This window comes from Sprattus sprattus, assembly GCF_963457725.1.
Source record: "Sprattus sprattus genome assembly, chromosome: 4".
Classification (NCBI taxonomy): domain Eukaryota; kingdom Metazoa; phylum Chordata; class Actinopteri; order Clupeiformes; family Clupeidae; genus Sprattus; species Sprattus sprattus.
Window position 1 is genome coordinate 39,683,523 of NC_137923.1, and position 23,029 is coordinate 39,706,551.

Consider the following 23,029-nt stretch of genomic DNA (forward strand, 5'->3'; position numbering starts at 1 on the left):
TCCCTCAGTACCCCAGATTTTACGCATCCGAGAACTCCAGCCTCCTGATTCTGCTGGAATTACGGGGTGGCAGGACCAGTGACGGGGGGGAATATTTACTTTGATTACAGTCGAGAAGACGTGTCACTCTGACCCCTGTGCAGCTACCGCTACTGTGTCTTTTTAATCACACAAACGTGTTTGATGTATTTTACCTGTGTGCGGGTGAACTGACCACCCCTGCCAGCCCAGATTTTGCAATGCCAGGGCAGTGAGAAGGTGGATTTAATTTCGTCGTCTTGCACGGTGGCATGGCTCCGTCCCGGAGGGAATGCAGATGGGAGATGATCTTTCTGTCGGGATGTGTACTTCTGTCCATTTGGGGATTGCAACCGGCGCTATCGAAAGTCTGCAACGACTACTCGATGCACGGACAGGACAACTCTTGGTACATGGGCAAAGACAAACAATTGCCCATCATGGTGCTGATGCCGATGAACGAGTCTGCGCTGATGAGCGGCATCAGCCAGGGCATCGAGCCTGCAGTCAAACTGGCCATCAAGCACATACACGAGTCCCGTCAGTACTCCTTCTCACTTGTCACCAAAATCTACGACACTGAGGTAAACTCGCTTTGCTCTATTGCTTAGTGCAATGCAACCCCGCCACCCCCCCATACCCCTACATACTTCCTCATCCTAGTTTACAGTATGCTTGCTTCAAGATTGCTATTCAGGGGTTGAATGTGTTCACTGATCAATGCCAGTAGTGTCACTTTGAATGCACTTAAAATTGGGCTATGTGTATCTTGTAAGGTAGGCGCTAGCGGCAGCCTGTGTTATGGAAAACTGGCTCCAGTCATGGTTTATACATCTGCGCAGTGGTGTAGGCTACAACTTGTTTTCTTCTTCCTTTACGCACCCCTCTCTCCTTTTTTTCAAGCGCTACCTTTCTGAAAATGATCTGCAGAGTATGAGAGCTTCTGCAGCTAACCGCAAGCAAGCAGGGTGCACTTCCTTAATGGGTTCCCGGTGCAAACTGCAAGGAGAAGGCTTATGCTCGTGCAACAAGCTCGTGACAGAATCGAACCTATAGCATATCTACACTGCATCTTGCCTTTTAAGTCTTCAGTATCATACACTGGCAAGAAAGTATCTCGTTCCGAATGCTTGTATAAATACAGCTTGTGAAAATGTAGTGTACTATACCTCACTATATTATGCTAATTACTCAGTATAATGCGTGTCTTTTCTGCCAACAAAATGAATCTGTAAAATACAAAAAGGGATGACTTGAGCCATTTGATACCAGCAAACAAAAATGTCTTCCCAGAATGGGACGTTAATAACAAATGTATTCATCATGTAAACACTCGATGGCATTCAACCCTCAGCATTACCTGAAAAAAAAAATGACTATCAGATGGAGGTCAGAGAGATTGCCTCTCCCGGCCCTCATTAATACATAAGTTGTATCAGTCACTATTCTTCATACATTTCATTCCAGAATCGAGGCTAGTTTCCCTTAGACCTGAAGATGGCAGTCATTTGTTGTGCATTCGGTCTCGCCCAACCTACACACTTTCAAGGATATTAGTTAGAGTATGGTTTTACACTAACATATCCAATAAGGGCTGTATACTGTTCACGACCTGCGGCTGATGCCTAGAATACTGAGAGTTCTTAGATTTCAGTCATCACTGTCCGATTCCTGGTCGCGGTTTTGCTCCGTAAAGCTTGAATCAGGCTGTAATGCACCTTTTGACTTTGTAGGTGGAAACCTTATAGGCTAATGCAGAAGTTCCTTTGCCCCTTACGACAAAGAATCGGTATTTAAAGATCACAATCACTGCTTCTGTGCTGTAGCAGCTTTAACGATTCCATTCTTGGTTTTGTAAATCTGTGCATTTGAAAAACTGACGATGTACAAATGTAACGACTGTTTCATAAACATTTACATGTCAAACTCGTGGCAATAGAAATAAACACCTGACTTAATAACTGTTATTTTGTCTTTGCGGGTGTAGGGGTATGGGAAAGTGTAAAATGAAAGCCGTGTTGCTTTGACGTGTTATGTAATTACCTACGTAATGCCATGCGCAAATTACCTTTGCGATACAAAAAAATGTGCGAGGATAAACGGGCATGCCCATCCGTCGAGAAGTTTCCTGATTTTTTTCTCACTTCCTGAGAACATGTGGTAAACTCTGGTTCAATTTCCAGCTAAACATGCTGGCAGTTTTTACACACCCACTGATACAGCTCTCTTAAAGTACAGTACCCAAAAAAATGTAGGCAATCAGTAAACATTTACTCAGTGAATAGCCTTGTGACTGGTTATCTATTTTTCTAATCAGTCATTTTAACCAGTGCAAGCATTCTCAGCCTGTGTCTCCACTTCCCAGCCCCTCAACCATCCATTATCATTTCCTTTTCAAATACGCATGACGTCTACAACCACAGCTCAGGTAAATAACCTCAAAATTGATTGTTGATTGTTCGTTTCAGCAGGTCTCAAACACTACAGGGAACACACATTCACAAAAAAACCCAATGATGAATATACCAAAGGGTCCACCATTTGTGCAACAAGATTTATGCCACAAGATTAGATAAGAAATGTGAACTTATTTTCCGAGGGAGGAGTGTGGGTGGTGTCAGTGGGTTAGCAGGACACCCACGGTTCAGATGCCCCTGGCTGCACACCCTGAGTCCGCCTTCGTGGGGGAGAGAGGTGTCTCTCAGTCAGTAAATGCAAGGTTGGCTTCTGAAGAGTCGCCTGACATTGATGTGGGCTCTGCGCGCAGTGTTAACCACGTCACCTTGGCTGTCATGACCATCCGCAGTTGCAGGACAGTTCAGCTCTCTGTCACACACACACACAAGACTCACACACACAAGACTCACATGCAAACATAACCCAAGATACACACACACATAAACATACACATAGATCGAGACACACACAAACACAACACACACACACAGTTGGCTTTTAGTTTATAGCTAAATGCTTTAAAATGACTGTAATGAAACTGTACTAATCTTATTATCAGATGCTGCAGATTTGAAGGTTTCTTGCCAAGGACAGCCAGTTACACACAGTTGGACGCCTGCCACACAGTCTTGTGCCACAGCAGCCTTGTGCTTTCGAATCTTAGATTAAGCAAAAATGATGTTAAAAGGGTTTGTGTTCATGTTATTTATAGAATAGATCGGCCTTGGCATAGATGATGTTTTCTTTCAGCTACTAGAAGACCATATTGTTCCTCCCATCTACTGTCGGGGAAAGCAGTTTGTGCATTTTTGCAGGGTGAATTCATCTCTTCTGTTTCACTGACTCTGTCTGGTGATCAGGTCTGTCAACACATGGTTGGACCACAGTTTATTTTGGTCATTCAGTCTCCTGTGTTTTTTTGTAGCCCATGTGATGGGTCTTGGTGCTTGTGAATGCAAATTAGAAAATCTATTTGCATACCAGTAGAGTCAATAAGCCCCAGAAAATGGCCTGTGCAGAGCAAGCACAAATCCGTATGCACGTCATGTACACAGTCAGACACACACTCACCCTCACACACAAACTACACCCACACACACATACAGGATGCACACACAACAAACAAAACAGGCATTTTTCGTAGCGTTGGCATGTGCGTGCTGGGATTTAGCCAGGCAGATGTAAGTCTTCAGTCCTGGAGTAGAGGCCCTTTATCCTCTTTATCCCCCCTCGCTCTGTGGGTCCTCCTGGACGGCTGAGGCCATCCCGCTCCTACCCCAGCCTGGGTGCATCGCTGCTGGGTTGCTGGGTCCGTGGCCTCTGGGCTGCCCATTTCAATCTGGATGTCTGGTGAAGCAGCACAGGGTAGATAGAAAGACACGGTCCATGGGGCATTGAAAAAGCCAAATAGCATCACCCCGTAATAACCCCCCCCCCCCCCCAAAAAAATAAAAACAAAACAACACCACACAGGTGTGGGAAGCCATAGCCGGGACCTTAGCCCTGCTGACATTTCTTAGCCTCGAATTGAACATCTTGTTAGTGCATCTGAAACAGTAGTTGCTATCGCGCTGCCGTGTACAGTGGTGGGCATGTTGCCGCTGGGCAGTGGGTGCTCGGGCGTGCAGGCCTGGCTCTGCTCTCCTGAGGCAGGCAGGCAGGAGGGGTAGGCACGTGAGCTGACCTGTGATTAAAGCGGAGTCTGGGATCATCCTTTGGGAAAGAGCTCCGTGCTAACTTGGAAATCCCAGCCATTGATCTGACAGCGAGCCCCAGTGTGTGAGCAACACACACACACATATTATGGTGTGCTCTCTCACGAGGCTTGCGTCCACAGACTGCGGTTTACAGTCCCAGCAAACAAACAAACAAATACATAAGCAAGCCAAATAACAGGAACAGCTTCAGTAACAAGAACCATCCTACATGTTTACTATGCGCTCTGCCAGGTTAACCTGAAGGTGAGAAAGGCATTTAGGAAAAAAAAAACGAGGAGTGGGAGTAGTGGTGGTGGCAGGGGCTGGGGGTTGTTCTTAATCTCTTTTGTTTCTCTACTTACCGCTCAGCACACTGCAACTGTAAATGGTTACCACTGATGTGGACGTGGCGGTGGCTTAGATTGAAGAGAGAGAGAGGCTCGCTGGAGGCTGTGTTACTCCATATTAAGAGCTCTGAGAGGAGCAGAGCGAGATAGAACAGGAGTGAGATGTCACTGCCGGAGGAAAGATGCGTGGAATTTAAATTCTTTCATTACCCCAACTCCACCCCCCCCCCACCCCCCCCCCCCCCCCACCTCCACCTCTACCCCTATCCAATCTTTCCCATTCCTCTCCACCATCTCCCCCTCCCCCTTTTCTTCCTCCTTCACAAATGTCTCCGAGCGAGGGGCAACGGTGTGATTTATACATCTTGCCCCTCACAGTGATTCAACAGCTTGCATGCTTGTTCATGTGGAAGGACTAAAACATTTGAGAGGGAAAATAAAGAGGTGCCGTTTCATTGCCTCCAACAGCACACACACACACACACACACACACACACACACACACACACACACACACACACACACACACACACACACACACACACACACACACACACACACACACACACACACACAAACACACACAATGGGCCATCATCTCTCCTCCAAGGCTCACCCTCGTCAGGAAGCCTGAGTATCTAACACAATTATTTCTGATTCACACTTGCTGTACGCCTTCCAGCAGGCTACATCTGGCCAAGGGAAGGAGTTTCTATATTTTTTTTTCTATGATCCTTTCTTTTTCTACAGTCCCAGCCTAATTTCATGAATTTTATGTCCAATGACATTATATGCCTTGCATCTACTGAATTAAATGCTAACTCACCTGCACACCAGGATTTTGACTCCATGCCATTTTTCTAAAATCCCACCCTAGAGGTTGCCGTGTAATTGTGGGAGTGCCACGGCCATTTGGAACCTTCCCTCAGTTGGTTTTGTCAGATATTGACATTGACGTGACCTCCTGCCGATGCAGCGCCACCCGTATGCTCGTCAGATAACGCACTGTAAGGCCACATTAGCGGCATCCCATGTCTCCGTGTGACCAAATGAAACCTGGCACATTCACAGGCAGAAAGCAGGCGCCCTTGCAGGGGGCTCTGTGTCCTTGCCATCCGTTCGCAATTGTTTTTTATTTTTCACAAAAATAACAACCTAAAAGACAACCCCCCCTTGAGCGCTTGGTCATTTTTGTCACAGCGCATTATATTGTATCATTTAAAATGGAATACAGTGCATCTTATAGAGGTCTGAGACTGGTGGGGGAGTTTGGAATGCTACTGAATGGAGCGTTCCTTTGGTGTCTTGAAAGTGCTCCACTGCACAGCCATTCATGACAAGAGGCCTCGCCAGTCATGTTATCAGCACTCTTTGATTGATGTTGATTCATCTGGCTTTGAACAGTATAACGCTTATGTGTCCTAATAGTCAATATCATTGCCATATATTCCCCTGCTATTGAACCCTAAGACATGTTTAGGAGCACCCAGGCCATGATTTGATTTAATTATGAGCTGTTTACGCCCCGCATTACTGCATTTATGGATGCTATAAAACTCTATTTATACCACTGCTTTTGATGGGTCTTTATGAGGCAGCCCTTGTATTACATTCTCCTTACGTTATGAGGCTTGATATTGACATCTGCTGCGCCTTTCTCTGCCGTTGCTCTCTGTGACCTTTCAGCAAAGGTAGAGAGTGAAGCTGTCTGCCTGTCACCCTCTCTGCACATAACAGGAACAATGAAAGAAAAGAGAGAGAGAGAGAGAGAGAGAGAGAGAGAGAGAGAGAGAGAGACAGGCGGACAGACGGAGAGACAGAGAGGGTGGACAGCTTTTGACCGGGCATGGGCTCTCTGCAGACAATGAGATGGTCATCTGAGTTCAGAGAGAGTCCCAGAGGGCCAGGCGACTGTGCAGAATTCCTCTTGTTTGTCCCTGCTGTCAAATGCAATGGAAATCTCCATCCTTTCATTGGCGCATTAGAAGCAACGGGAACAAACACCCTCAAACCAATAGAGGGCCTATCTATGAATGACCTCCCTGCGTCTCCTCTCCTCTCCTCCCGCCTCATGTATCTATGAATGACCTCCCTGGGTCTCTGCTCTTTCAAAGACCGGCAACCCGACAGCATGACACCAGCACTTGTTTACTCATTTTGTTTGTCTTGCTGTGTAGTGTCTAGTGGCTCCTCTGCCTTGTTGATTAGAGCGCAAAGACATGTGTGTCACTGTGTGAATGTGTATATGTGTGTATCAGTGTGTGCAAGTGTCTGTGTGCGTGTGTGTTTGTCAGAGTCTGCCTGTGTGTGTGTCAGGAGGGTGTGTGCATGTGTGTCAGCAGGTTTGTCTGTGTATGTGTATGTGTGTGTGTATTTTGTTTGTGTGGGTGACACAGCATTTGCGTATGTGTATGTATATTTGTATGTGGGTATGACACAGCATGTGTGTGTGTGTATGTGTATTTGTGTGTGGGTATGACACAGCTTGTGTGTGTATGTGTCTGGTGGAGGGTGCCGTAATTGCTGACCTTCCACTGAGTCACTGATAGCCTTGAGTCAGGAGTCCCAGCCTCAGCCGGTACTCCCCCTGACGTGGCACCCCTCCGCACTAGCTCGCACTGCCATTGTGTTTCGGGACGCCGGCTGGGCCATTAGCCAGCGGGGCCATTAGCCAGCGGGGCCATTAGCCAGCGGGGCCATTCAGTGCCACCAGCCCTCGCGCTGTGGGGTTAAGTTGGAGCCGAAATGGCGGCAGACCAATTAAATAGCAGCCATTGTTTGGACGTGTGAATGGTACCTGAACAAAAGGGACCTGCTGGAAATGCTCAGCACCCACTCCTTCCTTCTGCTGATTCTATCTCTCTCAGTGAGAAAAACAAATGTAGGAGAAAAATAGGTAAAGAAGCATTCCGGATCAATTGCTATTCGCTAACGATATGCTAGCGGCTAAAACTAACGAAATCTCTTGAAAAGTGCTGACTTTGACATTATGACAGACTAGTTACTCAACAACTGTCCCAACACAGTCAAACACCAAGCAAGTGCAACACAAGACAAAGCAAGATGGCAAATAAGCTACTTACTAGTTCGGCAGACAGTAGAAAGCTGGGCGGCGTCAGGCAATCCTACATTAAGCAGTTGTATGCCTATGGACCCTGGTATGGCAATGGCATGGAGGCAATTCTCCATATTAAAAGTCATTGTAGTAGCGCCCCAATTTTTTTTAAGCTGTTTTTAAAAAAAGGTAAAACTGCTTATCCTAACCCTAATCCTGAAGTATAATTGTTGCATACTGTTACTTTAAAGCTCGGGTAGAGAAAAAAATTATGATGAAAAGGGATGAAGTTCAACTAATGTCTACGGCGGCACAGAAAGACGGAGCCAGAAAATGACAAAATGAGTTTGTTTTCCTTACCCTGGGGTTCTATGGAACCCTGTACCAAGCGCCAGAAACAAAAAAAAGTAATTATTTGCAAATCCCCAGCACACCTTTGGATTGCATTATTATTTAGAGATTGCCAGTTGTTTGTTTGTTGGGACTTTATTTTCCTACCTGAGCCTTTATAATCTTTTGACTAAAAAAAGGATTGGTGATGCTGCGCTCAATTCATTTTGTTGAAATCTCTGGGTGGGTGGAATTGAGGAAGAGGACCGAGTAAGGAGCAATGTTGACATTAAACATTGCAGGTGATATTAATAGGTATACATTAAGCCCTGTTTTAATACATATTTAATGTTATTCTACTGTTTTATAGGTGTCCCACATATGTTGAGTGTGAAGGGCATTTATTAGGTGAAATGATTGGAATTATGTTATGTCTATTACAATATATGTAGTAGATGCTACAAATGCTGGCTGACAGTATTTTGAAGTCAGGAGAAGCCATCTTCAAGAAATAGTGTAAGAAAACGATGTATTATGACAGGCATTGTAGATAAGAGTGTTTCTCTAGGGGACTGATAAGTGGTTAAATTGATGATGAGTGCGAATAGGTGAGGTCTCGCTTGACACATTTTGGCAACTCCACACATACCGCGCTTCTAAATGAATGACAGGGAAGACTGTGAGATATCCCTCATGCTCTCCCTCTCTCTCTCTCTCTCTCTCTCTCTCTCTCTCTCTCTCTCTCTCTCTCTCTCACTCTCTCTCTCACTCTCACTCTCACTCTCTTTATTTCACTTCCTGACACACACGCCCCCCCCTCTTCCTCATTCTCTCTTTAGCATTTTTCATTTGTCTCTTTGATTATCGGGCAAATGAGATGTGTGGTTGTTCCAAAGGTGCTGGACTGAGCATCTGGCTTCCATTACCATAAAACAAACATTTGCTCTGTGATTCACTCAGTCGCTGGGGGCCATGGGGATGATGTCTCTTAGGAGGCCTCGGAGAGGAGGAGGGGAAGAGTGGAAGTAATGGCGCACGCACACACGCACACACACACACACACACACACACACACACACACACACACACACACACACACACACACACACACAAACACACACACACACACACACACACACACACACACACACACACACACACACACACACACACACACACACACACACACACACACACACACACACACACACACACACACACACACACACACACACACACACACACACACACACACACAGTATTTTTTTGTCAGCTGGGGACTCTCCAGATCTCCAAGTGTCCCTTCTGGAAGGTTCATTTGCACACTGCATCATGTCCAACCGAGGAGGTGGGAATTAGCTTTTCATTGAGGTGCGGACCCCTGCCAGGCTGCGTTGACCTTTGGTCCTACTCGCACCCCCACTGTCAATACACCATTAGACAGGAATCCATATGTGAGCTCTTCCTTTTTCCCTGGCGCTCTCCATTCAGGGCGACTTAGCAAAAGATGTCCAATACTATACCTTGTGGTGTTGCTTCCTCTGAGCCACTGGCAGTAGTACATAGATTTGTCCTTCAATACCCCAAACATGCAACACTCACCCCCGCCACTACACCTAGTCTTCCCCACCACCTCCACCACCTGCCGCCATTCCGCCGTCTTTGTCCTTCCTGTTTCTTTAGACTGCATAGTGAGGATTTAGAGAGGGGTCCAAGGTGTCGTCAAAAGAGATTGGACAAATGCCACACTGCCAACTCTTGTCTTTCTCAGGGGGCTGACCACAGGGTAACAAGCATAAAGTCTGCCCTTGTCCGTCCGCTAATTACATTAGCTCCTGTGTAATTCCCAAGCAAAGAAAAGAAGGGTGTCTCAGCGGAGGAAGAACGACAGAAAGAAAGATGGAGGGAAGGAAAGACTGAGAGAGAGAAAGATAAAGAGAGCATGTGTTTGTATTTGTGCATAGGTTTTTGTTGGTTTTACGACATATTTGAAACACAAAGCTGTGGCATTATCCCAATCATGGTTTGCCAGGGTAGAGGTCAGTGGACATGCACTGTCAGGACAAACCACAGGCACACTCTCAGATATAAAGTACACAAGGTGCAGTCCAGTGGTAAACGAGAGTCACAGACAAGAGACATTTTCTCTCTTTACGAACACATGGAGTATCTCAACCTGCTCCTATTTGTAATCCTACAGTAATAGACACACATTCGCACATTCACATTCACGGCTCTCTCTGTGTGGACATGTGATAGAATAAGGCAGCAAGAGTTGTGTGTGAACACGCCTTGACATCTTGTCAGAAATACAGTACGCATGCACATAAGAGAGAGTATGGATAGACATCTCTATCACATCACTACATATATCACATCTCCAATCACTACATATATCACATCTCCAATCACTACGTATATCACATCTCCAATCACTACGTATATCACATCTCCAATCACTACGTATAACACATCTCTATCACATCACTACGTATAACACATCTCTATCACATCACTACGTATAACACATCTCTATCACATCACTACGTATAACACATCTCTATCACATCACTACGTATAAAACATCTCTATCACATCACTACATATATCACATCTCCAATCACTACGTATAAAACATCTCTATCACATCACTACGTATAAAACATCTCTATCACATCACTACGTATAAAACATCTCTATCACATCACTACGTATAAACACATCTCTATCACATCACTACGTATAAAACATCTCTATCACATCACTACATATAACACATCTCTATCACATCACTTTGTACAGTATATCACATCTCCAATGACTACGTTTATCACATTTCCTTCTCCATCAGTACATACTTTATCATAACACATCACTACGCATATCAGATCTCCAACCCTAGAAATATTTTTAAAAGGTTTTTACTGGGGAAAAACCATGGCAACATTATAGTTGAGTATTTATATAGTCGAATACTGCCCGGAAGATGTGGTGAGCAGACACCTTATAAATCGATTTCATGAGAGTTCCATCCACTGGTCAGACTAGATTGTCATAGAAAAAATGCAAACCACTTGCTACTGGGAAGTGTTTCGACTGCCTCTTGGTTTAGTGGCGGACGTGTTCTGCATGTATGCATGTGTGTGTGTGTGTGTGTGTGAATGTTTGTGTGTGTGTTTGTGTGTGTGTGTTTGTTTATGTGTCTGTGTGTGTGTTTGCATGTGTGTGTTAATGCACGTGTGTGTGTGTGTCCATCTCAGGGTGCAGGGAGGCAAAGAGCCACAGCGTGTGTGTGTGTGCGGTCGTGTGTGAGTGTGCGTTTGTGTGTGTGCAAAGGCTGTCAGGCACATTCCAGTGCTGCCTGCTCTAGTGATGTAATGTCTCCTCAGTTGGGCCACCCTTAAATGGACAATATCATAGGCCATTGAGCAGCGCGTTGTACAGGGGAAGCCATTGATGGATGGGAGAAGGGCTGGGAGTGAATGAAGGATGGAGGCGATCTAATGAAGTGTTTCTGGGAGGGAGGGCGTTCTGTAGGCCCTCACTCACTGCTTGCTGTAGTTTGGGCTACAGGGAGCAGTTCAGTCGCATTTGGGTGCTTTTTGTGTGTGTATGTGTGAGAGAGATAGAGAGAGCTGTGGACTACAAATCCCATCAGCCCCCTGGGTATGTGCTGCATTCCCGATCTCTCTTTCAGATCTAGGTGTGTTTGCCGATTGGATGCTGAATTGTTGACAAATGTTTGTGCTGCAGCCTGTCTGCGTACATGTTTGTGTTTGTGTTTGTGTTTGTGTTTGTGTTTGTGTGTGTGTGTGTGTGTGTGTGTGTGTGTGTGTGTGTGTGTGTGTGTGTGTGTGTGTGTGTGTGTGTGTGTGTGTGTGTGTGTTTGTGTGTGTGTGTGAGTGTGTGTGTGTGCGTGTGTGTCTCTGTGTGTGTATTTGGGTTTGGGGCAAGCCTAACAGACACCCTCAGACTCTCTTACCTGCAGGATGCTGTTGGGCTTGTGTGATAAGACTGATTTGAAAAAAGATCTTTTTGATCTTTAGCGCTGCTATTTGGCACTCCAAGGCTGGTCATAGCTGAACAACGAGGTGCGCTTCTGTATTTGAATTAATTTCCAGCTCACACATAAATTCTACTCTCTAACCTGTTTGACAAAAGCTCGGCTATTCAAATGCACTGCAACGGCTCATATGGATTTGATGACTTTAGACTTGGAGGGAGCAGTTTGCCGCCGGCTTATTTTCTGAGTTTCCAGTAAACACAATGGCAGCATTATGCACAAAATAAAGCCAGATTTATTCATAAACAAACTAAATGATTTACTTGACCACAAGATTACATTTGGAAGATGGTGGACTATAATATTGTGTGCAAAGCATAACAATGGGTGGTCTTATTTTTAATCTGAGTTATCTAAGGGAAAATAAGATTTATTTTTTTTCATCAAAAGAGTGGCAGGGGTCTTGAGGGGAGACAAATAGCTTCAGGTGCAGATGGGGTGTCTATATATAAATGTGTGCTTGTTTCCTGAAAAGCAAAAGATAGACTTTATTTATCTCATAACAGCAACCACTTGCTATGAGGAATATAATACGGAATGACAGGAGCTGAAAGGTAACACTTTACTTCAACCTGACTGTATGATGCTATGACGTGACATTAAGCTGTTATGGCATACAAAATTTGGAGGGCTGTCATGACAAATACTGATAGTAGTAACAACACATAGTCAAATCATTGGACATAAGCTGTCATGACGTGTATGCCATCTGCAATAATATGTTTATAACATGGTGGTGTTAGTCTGTTTATGTGTGGTTTAAGTGAAATGTTACCAGCTGAAAGACATGGATGTGCCTTCAGATAATGCAGCCCTACATTCCTTGCTGACATACGTAGTGCAAGACTGTGAGATCCCAGGTTTTTTGAAATTTGACCCGGTTTTGTGGGCGACCTTGGACAGGACACCAAGGTCAGCCCAAACCAGATGGCTGTGGAACCCAGACAAGATGGAGGTCCTGATCTGGCCCGGGTCAGGCTGTGGCTGACAGCGGTCCCCTCTGGCCCCTAATCTCTGTCATGTATGCGGTCCCTGCTTAAGGTGTGCTGTACTTGATAATAAAAATAACAAACACAAATAGGTGGAGGGTGTTTTTCTGGACCAAGCCGGGAGTGACCTTTCACCCTTCGTCTGTGTGAGATGCATCACTCATCCCCTGCCTGCTGGGCTGCTTATTGAGCTGCTTGCTCATTGCTACGGCCTGCTATTAATATGACGGATGACCCCCCCAACCCCCTTCCATACACACACACACACACATACACACACCTCTAGCCTTTTGTCACTGGCTGTGGTGGTGAATGTCTGTCTTCGTAATCCAATGCTATGGTGTCAGTAAAGTGATTGTTATTTCATCATTCCTGCTATCGAGGCCCAATTCAGACTGTCTGCTGTGTGTATGTGTTGATGTATGTGTGGGTATGTGTGTCTTGGGGGGGGGGGGGGGGGGTGCTGTGTAGAAATGGCTCTTGAGACCTAATTTCTGGTCTCTTTAATGGCCTCAGTTCTACAATGGGCCCCATTGGATCATTTTAGAATGTGGCACGTTCCCTCCCTAAACACACACACAGACACACAGAGGCACACACACGCTCACAACTGCCCCACTTCAGATAAGATTGGATGTAATGATTCATTCTGGGGATATTACAGATAAGCAAGGATGCTATTTCCACTCCCCTCCCTCTTGGGGCCCACACAGTAGTACAGCAATAGACGTACTAGCGCTCGTAGTATTTACGGTTTCAGTGACAACGGCTGTGGCATTGTTGGTGGTGATGGGGCCCCAGGCTCCTAAAATCACGGCCCGCCCCGCAATCCCATGGTGCCTCTCTTGGCTTCTCCTTATCTCGCAAGGCAAACCGAAACCGGGCAGGCGAACAAAAGACAAATCCCATATTCCAAGCATGTGGCACTAATTGCCAAGCCTTATTAGCATATCATTGACGACTCAGTGATTGCCACAGGTATTAAGTTGGAGAAAAAGGCAGTCAAAACAAATAAACCATGCCCAATAATCGTGCTATCAGTGTCTTGTTTCACTGTGTAAACTGACTACTGGGGATGTTATTCAAATAAGATGTGCCCTTCGGAGGGAACCATATTAAGGTCGTTAGTTCACAGTTAGAAAAGTACACATGTAGATATTACTTGTCTGCCTTTTTTTAAACCATACGTCTTTGCATTCTGTGGCAGAGTGAGAAAAAAACTGATCTAAGAACTGTTGTCATCGTTATATTGGCCCCACACAGACCCAGTCTCAGAGCCTGTGTGGATGCTGGTCGCATTTACATAATAATTGCACTGCTGTTTTGCAGTCTCTGTACTGGCACACTCCATTACTTTCATACACACTTTTCCCCTCGCACGGTTTCCTCTAAGCCTCGCCAAACCCTGCATTGTGATCTACACCATGAGACAACTGCGCAACCATGTGTATACCCAATGTGATATAAACAACGCATTCATTCATTGGCAGTGTTACTTAGCAATTACTAAACTAAACTTGTATTTTTGACACCACGGGGGACAGGAAACCATCATCGCAGTCAAATGGAATTACTCCTAATTACATGTCAAATGATTTCATCTACAACAGCATATTTCACAATTAAGGCATGGGTTGTGTAAGTACCCCTTGATTTTGGGAATGGACCCTATCACAAGATATTAGCATTATTGGCATTTCTGACTTAGCTACGAGCTCCTCATTAAAGGCCCATCAAAAAAGGCCCTTCTCTGCAGTGAGGTTTGCATGGGATGCTCCATCTCAGCATGCAGGTGGGAAGCATCTGCAACATCCCCGTGGGTAGGTGGGTCCGGGCAGGAGCCGTGCCACATCACGGTCTGTCCCCTATGGCACCTTAGCCCACTGGCAGAAGTGTTCTACTAGTGTTATACTAAGCCACCTCCTGCAGTGACCCGTTGGCTTTAAAAAAAGACTACAATTCCTGTCGAATACACTAACCATATTAACCAGATTGTCGTTTTTAAAATGGATGATTCAGAATTATATATGCCCTCTGGTGGCTGTTTTTGGAGGTTGTGTGTGTGTGTGTGTCTGCGTTGGTGATGACCGGCATTTACATAAACATTATTTATGTGATCGAATGAGAGGACTCTTGTGCTTTGTTGACTCGAGTGTGTAGGCAAGGGTCTTTTGATTATGTGGTGTCCCTTAGGGCGGTGTTTTTTGAACTATATGAGTTATCGCCTATCTCTTTCGCTCTCTCGCTCTCTTTCCCTTTCTCTCTCTGTTTCATCTAGATGCGTGGTGTCTTTGATGTGCAAATCCCTCCCCTGAGAGAAATGCAACAACTGAACGCCACGTAACAACTAGTGATTCTCGAAAGCACTGGCGCAATAACCTAAAGTAACCAAAAGGAGAGTATTAAAATGAGGAACCAAAAACACAACAAAAAAATACAGGAAAAAAACCCTCTGCATCATCTCTGGACATCCCCTTTTGTTTGTTTGTTTAAAGTGCATTGTTCATAATGCGTCAGACGATGAACAATAGCAAACATTGCAGACATCCCAACATGAATCGAAGGCTAAAGCAACCTGGAATCGACGCAGGGCACACTCAAATCGGCTTTCGATAGCTTAATGGCTTTTGATAACAGCAGTGGTGCCCCGGTCGGACCCTGCGACGCCCTTGGAAGCGTGCTTGTTATGGAACTGAAAGGTTGGAGGGGCCTTCCCCCCGTTTCTTCTTCTTTGATAGAGGGCAAATGTAAATGTCAACCGTGTCAGGCCACGGGAAGCTCTGTGTGCCAGGGAAAGCACTCTAAATGAGTTCTGACAGGAGTGGATGCCCCGAGACGCACCAGTGGAATAAGAGAAATGCCACTCGAGATGCGTGGATCCATTCTGTAGGATTTTCTTTTGTCTTCCAGTGGGACGAAGTCGTTGTCATGGAAGCGGGAGCTTACCTAGCTGATGGGACACTAACAATTCAGTGCAGAGAGCAGGAGTGTCAGCAAAGTGGTTGCACAGTCTGAATATGAAATTATGACAGAGAGATTCCATCTGAGCATAACTTTGCTTGGATTCTGTTTGTCATTCCATTTTCTCTGCTGTGCTGTGCTGTGCTATGCATTTGACTGCTACTGGGTTTAATGCCGACAACAAATGTACAGCCTTGTTTCTGTTATAGAACACTGCTGCTCTGGAATTTGTAAATGGATTTTTTTTTCACCATGGAACATTATTCATGTTGTTTTGTAAAGGTTTGTCTTTCATCACTGGGAAGGGGGGAAGGGTGAACAAGATCTGGTGTGCCTTTCCTTACCAGAATGCTGTGAGATTCAGATGAAGATATACAATCTCTTTGCTCCTTTCCCCCAACTCTCATCTGTCTTCTCTCTCTCTCTGTCTCTCTTATATCTCTCTCTTTCTCTTTCTCTCTCTCTCCCATATCTCTCTCTTTCTCTCTCCTCTATCTCTCTCTTTCATCTTCCTCTGTGATGAAATAAATTGTATTCCAGTAGGCAGAAGGCGCTAGAGCAAGTGCCTTGCCGGAGTGTTCTCGCAGAAATGCTGTAATTCCTTCACAAAACAGGGGCCGGGGATAATGTTAGCACCTCTTTAATTCATTTATTCATGAGCGTAATTGAAATATTAACACCGGCGGCAGACGCCAGAGACCGGGCGCTGTTTTATTTACAGGCTTCCTCTCTCTCTCTCTTTCCTGTTCATCTCTTTTTCTGTGCAGGTTAATCTGCCCTGAGCCCTCTGATGCTTGTGTGTTTTTACTTCACGTTTGTGTGTTTGTGTGTCAGAGAAAGAGAGAGAAAGAGAGAGAGAGAGAGAGAGAGAGAGAGAGAGAGAGAAAGATCTTTGATGTTCCTCAGAAGACGGCTAATCAGGTTTCGCGTTGAAAAGTCGGGCGCGAAGCCGAGACATTATTTCCACTATGAACATCATTAAAGCTGTTGTTTCGCATAGAACCAGCTGGTTGCCATTCCGACAATGAGACCAGCAACCTCCCCTGCACCAAGCACCCCCCATCGCCCCCAAAGCTTAGTCTGTGCAGGCTTGTAATTAGTTCAGCCCTGGAAGGCAGAGCACCAACAGCATTCGCTGGTTTTCTCTTTTCCTTTTCTTTTTCTTTTTTTTTTGCACAGATTTTTTGGAAGCCTGCACTTGATCTGTCATCTGCCACTCTCGCACATGCCCACACAGTGGGCTAATTTCGAGCGAGTGTGTGAGGGTTTGGCAGCGAAGGGCTCACCAGCACAGGATGTGTGCACCGACACATGAGCAGCATCGCCGCTCGACTCGGCCCTGTTGCCACCGTAGGTGTAACTGCAAAGGCTCTCGAAAGGTGGAGAGAGACGGGGGAGAGAGTGAGAGAGTGAGAGAGTGAGAGGGAGAGCAAGAGATAGAGAGAGAGAGATGGAGAGATGGATGATGATGGATGGTGTTACTTTCAAAGGTGCTCGATGTTTTCAGAGAGGAAGGGTTACCAAGACATGGAGTGTGGCTGAAAGAGGGGAGATCACACAGAGGATGAAGGGAGGGACTGGGAAGGAGAAGGAGTGAATAGAGAAAGCAAGAAAGAGAGAGTAGACATTTACTAGAGAGAATAAGAGATGATGGATCCATAGTAGAGAAAAGAAGGAGCTAGCAAGAAAGAAGGGAGCGAGAGAGAGAGACGGAGTGATAGAGGAAGGGAGAGTGAGAGAGAGAGAGGAAGAGATGGAGAAGAGGAGAGACACAGTGCGAGCCATGTGCTCCCTGTGTCACATGTGGTTGCCACGGTAGCAGGGAGGAAAACACCACCCAGTGGGACGCAGGGGCTCGGTCGCCGCCTGGCGCGCTTGCTCTCTTTCCCCAGGCTCCGTCATGGGGGAGAAAAGGAAACCGCAGAGATGGAGCTGCCAGTAGCGATCAGAGTTGCACGGGCTGGCACCAGAGGAGGGGGAGGGGGGAAAGGAGTTGATGGAGAAGTAATATGTGTGTGTGTGTGGGGGGATGGGGGTTGGAGGGGAGTGTGTGTGTTGGGGGGAGGGGTGGTGGGGCTAGAGTGGGTGAAGTGGGAGAGAAGAATGAGTACATTAGGGCGCAGTGATGGTTGAATGGAATTTGTGTTAGAAACATGAAGAGAGGCGGATTGGTGTTCGGTAGACTGGGCTGCATGACGTAGGCGACTATAGGAGTCCTTCCCTCCACACACACACACACACACACACACACACATACACACACACACACACACATACACACAGTCTGTCAGCATCCTCAGAGCCCACAGACAATTCACACCCCCCCCACACACACACACACCTTTCCATTCACTACATCCCTCCCTCCCCTCCCTCATCTCTTTGGTATCTACATCCTCCCTGCCTCCACTGCAGGTGTGATGGGAGGTGTCACGCAGGATAGCCTCACCCTGTCAGAATGTGTTGGGCTATCCACCTACTTCCAAATCTCTCTGGGAACCCCTTGTTGCTGCAGCAATAGCCTTGTTATGACGACCTGTCGTGCAGGTACCCTCTGTGACCCGTGCACCTTTGCAAGGTTTCCTCTCGGAGTAGTCGGGGAAAGCCAGGCCTGCACTGCGCAGTGGGAGCAACATCTCTCAACACATCAAACAATTACGGCGTTTATGGCATATCTGTGCTGTAATTGTAGACCGTAATTCCTAATGACAAGGTTATTTGCTAATCAAATCGCGTGCCGTTTAATGGATTCATGACTCAATTACGTTGCTTACCTTACATGCACCGTAACTGTTGTGATGCTTACTGAATTCAGTATTAGCTCAATCAGCATTTCTAGCCAGCGCACAAGCATTTATGACAAAATGCTGGATGCGGATACATCTTTCCTCTGCATACAGATGTAGTCACAAGATAACCAGTTCAGTTGGTTTATTTATAGAGTACATTATCACTTAAAGGGATGACATTGGTAAAGAGGAAGAAAAAAATACAGCAGTACAAAGAAAGGTGGGGTAGAACCAGACAAGAACCATTCAGCTTTTGTCAGCCTGAGGGCTAGGTGTATGCTTAGATACCACAGAGGCATAAATGCACTAAAACACTTACAGTATGTGAGATACATGCTAGATAGACAATAACACACATTTACCCTGTTTGCTGGGAAAGTAGATCACCAACACATAAAGCTTTGTATAGATTTCAATGTATACATAGACACATATTCCTTTGTACAGTTGGGAGAGATGCAGACATAGGTATGTAGTTGTATATCCACTCAGTCACAATACAATCAAGAAAGACATATTTTATTTCAAGTTTCAAGTATGTTTAACATTTGGAACATACTCAGAACAACAGACAGATTTTTTTTAGTATATTCATTTTCTTGGTGCTCATAATTTGCCTATTCATAATTCCCTATCAGTTACTTGAAACAAATGCATATTCATGGCAATCAGGTTGTTGGAGCGTCGTCGTCAGTGTGTTGAGTGTTGTGTGAATGCCAGACTTCACTATTGAATGGAGCAGCAGGTGCTTCACTCAGCTGGTAGCTCAAGCATACAGCTGTTTGTGAAAAGCATAAGCAAGAGCTGTTAAATAATCCACAACTTCCTTTCACTGAAATCAGTCTTCGATATAAATAATTTACGTGCCGTTTTTGCCTTGTTGGCCTTGGGGGGTTTTGCAGTTCCAAAACAGTCACAATTCAAATAAGAAAACGGATGGTAAACATGTTACAATATTTCCTATAGCTCGTCAAAAAACGAGGGATCTTTACACTGGCTGACTCTCCAGGAAAAAAGAGGAAGAGATGGAAGAGTGGAGACTGTGAGATGGGAACAAAGGGCGAGTACAGGAACTGAGGCAGAGCGACAGACAGAATTAAATATGCTGTGTAACTTTCACTGGACTCGTTTCGAAATCGGAACAGTGCGGGACTGATGGGGAGAGTCTCTCAGACTGTCTCTCTAATCGTTGTCCCTCTCCTTCTAATACGTTGAGAGGGGAAGGCAAAAGGAAGGGAAGAGAAAAGAAAGGGACATCCAGAGAGCAAAAGAAGAACGTAAAATGAGAGGCGTTTTATTTCCAATCAAAGACAAAAGAGTGCAGAAGAAAGCCAATCTGCATTGAGGCGAGGCGGGCTTTATCTGAAGACTAAGCATATGGCGGAGTCACGGGGTCAGCTTTCTCATTACAGGAACCGATATGATCCGTTCTCGAGTCGCGGTCCGAGCCCACAACCTCTGGAGCAGCAGCGAGCGCCCAGGGTCACGTCGGATGAACACCCGTGAGATTAAGAGGTCGCTAATAGTGAGGCAGAAGGGGCTTTTTTTTGACGACTAATCACTTTCTGAGGCATTCCGTTTCTTGTTTCTTATGTAAACACCAGCACCAGGGCTGCTAATCCCTTCAAAACGAGGTGTGGGTTCTTACATCAGCCCAAAGGAGGAATGGGATGGCGGGGAGAGGGGCAGAAGGGGCACAAGGGGCGGGGGTGGGGGATTGAACCGGCGTCTGCTAATGCCCTCTGGCATGAGAGAATGCCCACTTGCCCATCCTCTTCCTTTCAGTTTGCCTGCCCTATTCATAAAAAATGCTTCTCTGTGTGTATGTGCATTTATGTGTGTGTGTGTGTGTGTGTGTAAGTGTGTGTGTGTGCGCGCTTATTTTTAGCTGAATTGATGCCAGTCTTCTGCCTCACTTCGCGCTCTTGCGTGCGTTTTACTGTGCAAACCCCGGGGCCGTTATGCACCCTGTAGCTGCACTCCTTCCCCCCAAAGTGGGACAGCCCTACTCCCCCCCCCCCCACACACACACTCTCCATCACACACCCTTTTATTACAATTGTGTCACTCCGGAAGCTTCTAGTGACCTCACAGCACATTACACTTGACCCGTACACCACGTCACATCATGTAGCAGGAGTGTTACATCACTGTACTGTGCCACTCTCAGTCAACACGAGTTGGTATCCTTTGTCTCCATGTTGTGATGTCATTTTGACCATAAGTCAAGAAGTGGTCTTATTTACCCTTAAAAACTTGACTATTCAGTCCACTAAACTGAGTTATATCCCAAGGCCTGGTGGTAGATGGTGAGCACACACACACACACACACACACACACACACACACACACACACACACACTCTCACACACACATGTAATAACTGCATCACTGTGTTCTAACTCAATACTGGACCGATTTTGATCGTTTTTGTCCCCAGTAAAAAATGTAGACTCAGGGCCTAGGTTACAGTAATACAGATACCAAAATGCCCTTTTAATTTCTTGGCAGATGAGCCAGAATGCTGGGTGTTCTCTGAGGATGGCACCAGGGTAGGCAGAAACAGAGCTCCACACCGGTGATTGAAGGGAGTGGAGACCCTCCTGACACCTTCTGCAGTGCAGACAGAGAGAGGGCTGGAGCGAGAGAGAGTGAGAGAGAGAGTAAAACAGACAGCAAGAGACTGAGAGAGGGAAAGAAGAGAGAGAGAGAACTAGAGGAACAGGAGAGACAGAGTGAAACAGAAAGCGAGAGTGAAACAGAGGGAGAGGGAGAGGGAGAGAGAGATGCTTTTAGACTTGTTGGCCTTTGCTGCAGGACTTTAACATTTCATATCAGGCCCCTAATGCACAGGCCCTGTGTGTGTGTGTGTGTGTGTGTGTGTGTGTGTGTGTGTGTGTGTGTGTATGTGTGTGTGTGTGTGTGTGTGTGTGTAAGTGAGTGTGTGTGTGTGTGTGTGTGTGTGTGTGTGTGTGTGTGTGTGTGTGTGTGTGAGAGAGTGTTTCTGTGTGTGTGTGTGTGTGTGTGTGTGTGTGTGTGTGTGTGTGTGTGTGTGTGTGTGTGTGTGTGTGTGTGTGCGCATGTGTGTGTGTGTGCGTGTGTGTGTGTCACTGATTTATTCATTACCTCCAACCAACAGAGGAGGAGAGGTATGATTCTCTTTCTCTAGCTAGTCCTCTCAGTTCTTCCCTCAGTCCTTCAGTCCACCTACTCCTGTCAGGCACCTCTCTCGTTCTCTTTCCTTTATTCTTTTCTTTCGCACCTCCTTCTATCCTGGGTGGTGCTTCCAAAAAGTTCACAATGCTTATAGCATTGTGCAATGATAAAGAGCCTATCATTTTGAGCACGTTGTCATGATGGTCATGGCACAATGGTCCTTTTAGGGAGGTGTAGACCATCTTTTTCTCTCTTTCTTGTTCTGTCTTCTGACATTCTCTTTTTCTCTCTTTTCATTTAATACATTTTCCCCTGAGCATGTGCAGTAGAGAGGACAGGGAGATTATTGCCCACTCTGTTCTGATTGGTCAGTCAGTGTGAGATGAGGGTGCGCCTGGCCTGGCCAGAACGAGAGAATGAGACAGCAGTTTGTAAACTCCCTTCACTGGTTCATGCACAAACTTGGATGGATAGAATCTATTTATCTTCCTCTTCCTCTGCTTTCGTCCAATTCTCTGTCCCTTCCTCCTCCACCTCCTCCCCATACTCCTTTTTTTTCGCCTCAGCAATTACAAAGATGCCAGAGTACTCACTCAGTCTCACTCAGTCTCTCTCTCTCTCTCTCTCTCTCTCTCTCTCTCTCTTTTTGGGCTCATCTGTGACATTGTTCTCATTACTTTGGGTTTGTAAATCTTTCAAACCAATGTCCACCAGCTTACACATTAGTAGGTGAAGCCCACTCACCATGTGCAGATGCAGCACAGATTCACAGGGCATGAGGAGAGACAGCTCTGCCACTGACAAGGCAGAGGGTTGAATGGTTAGGATTGTAATACAGCCAAATGACGGAAGAAGTGTGAGGGGAAAGAACAACAACTGGAGTACCATTTCCATTACTATCAAAGTCCACATCAATCATCTTTGTCAATCACAATAATCATCATCATCATCATCATCACCATCATCATCATCAGCATAATCATAAGTGTCATAACAATGGTTTTACTGTGTAGTTTGAAGAGACACACTTGCAAAAAGTTTTAGACATCAATGTGAAAGGAAGGTGTAAAAATGCATTCACATCGCTCTTTACTTTATTGTGGTGTGAACTGAAGACCACAGCAGTATTCTACAGACAGGAAGACAAGAAAGAAAGAGAAGAGAAG

The 23,029-nt window shown here is 45.7% G+C and overlaps 1 protein-coding gene across 1 annotated transcript in view; it reads left to right on the forward strand.

Annotated features, from left to right (window-relative positions):
* Positions 1–290: 290 nt before the first annotated feature.
* The window catches only part of gabbr2 (gamma-aminobutyric acid (GABA) B receptor, 2), a gene marked incomplete at both ends in the record, with an annotated part of 188,429 nt that continues 165,690 nt past the window's right edge, over positions 291–23,029 (forward strand). Inside the window, one exon of the mRNA XM_080836454.1 lies at positions 291–602. Within this exon, the coding sequence (XP_080692580.1) occupies positions 291–602 (312 nt within the window). The remainder of the gene's footprint in view (positions 603–23,029) is intronic.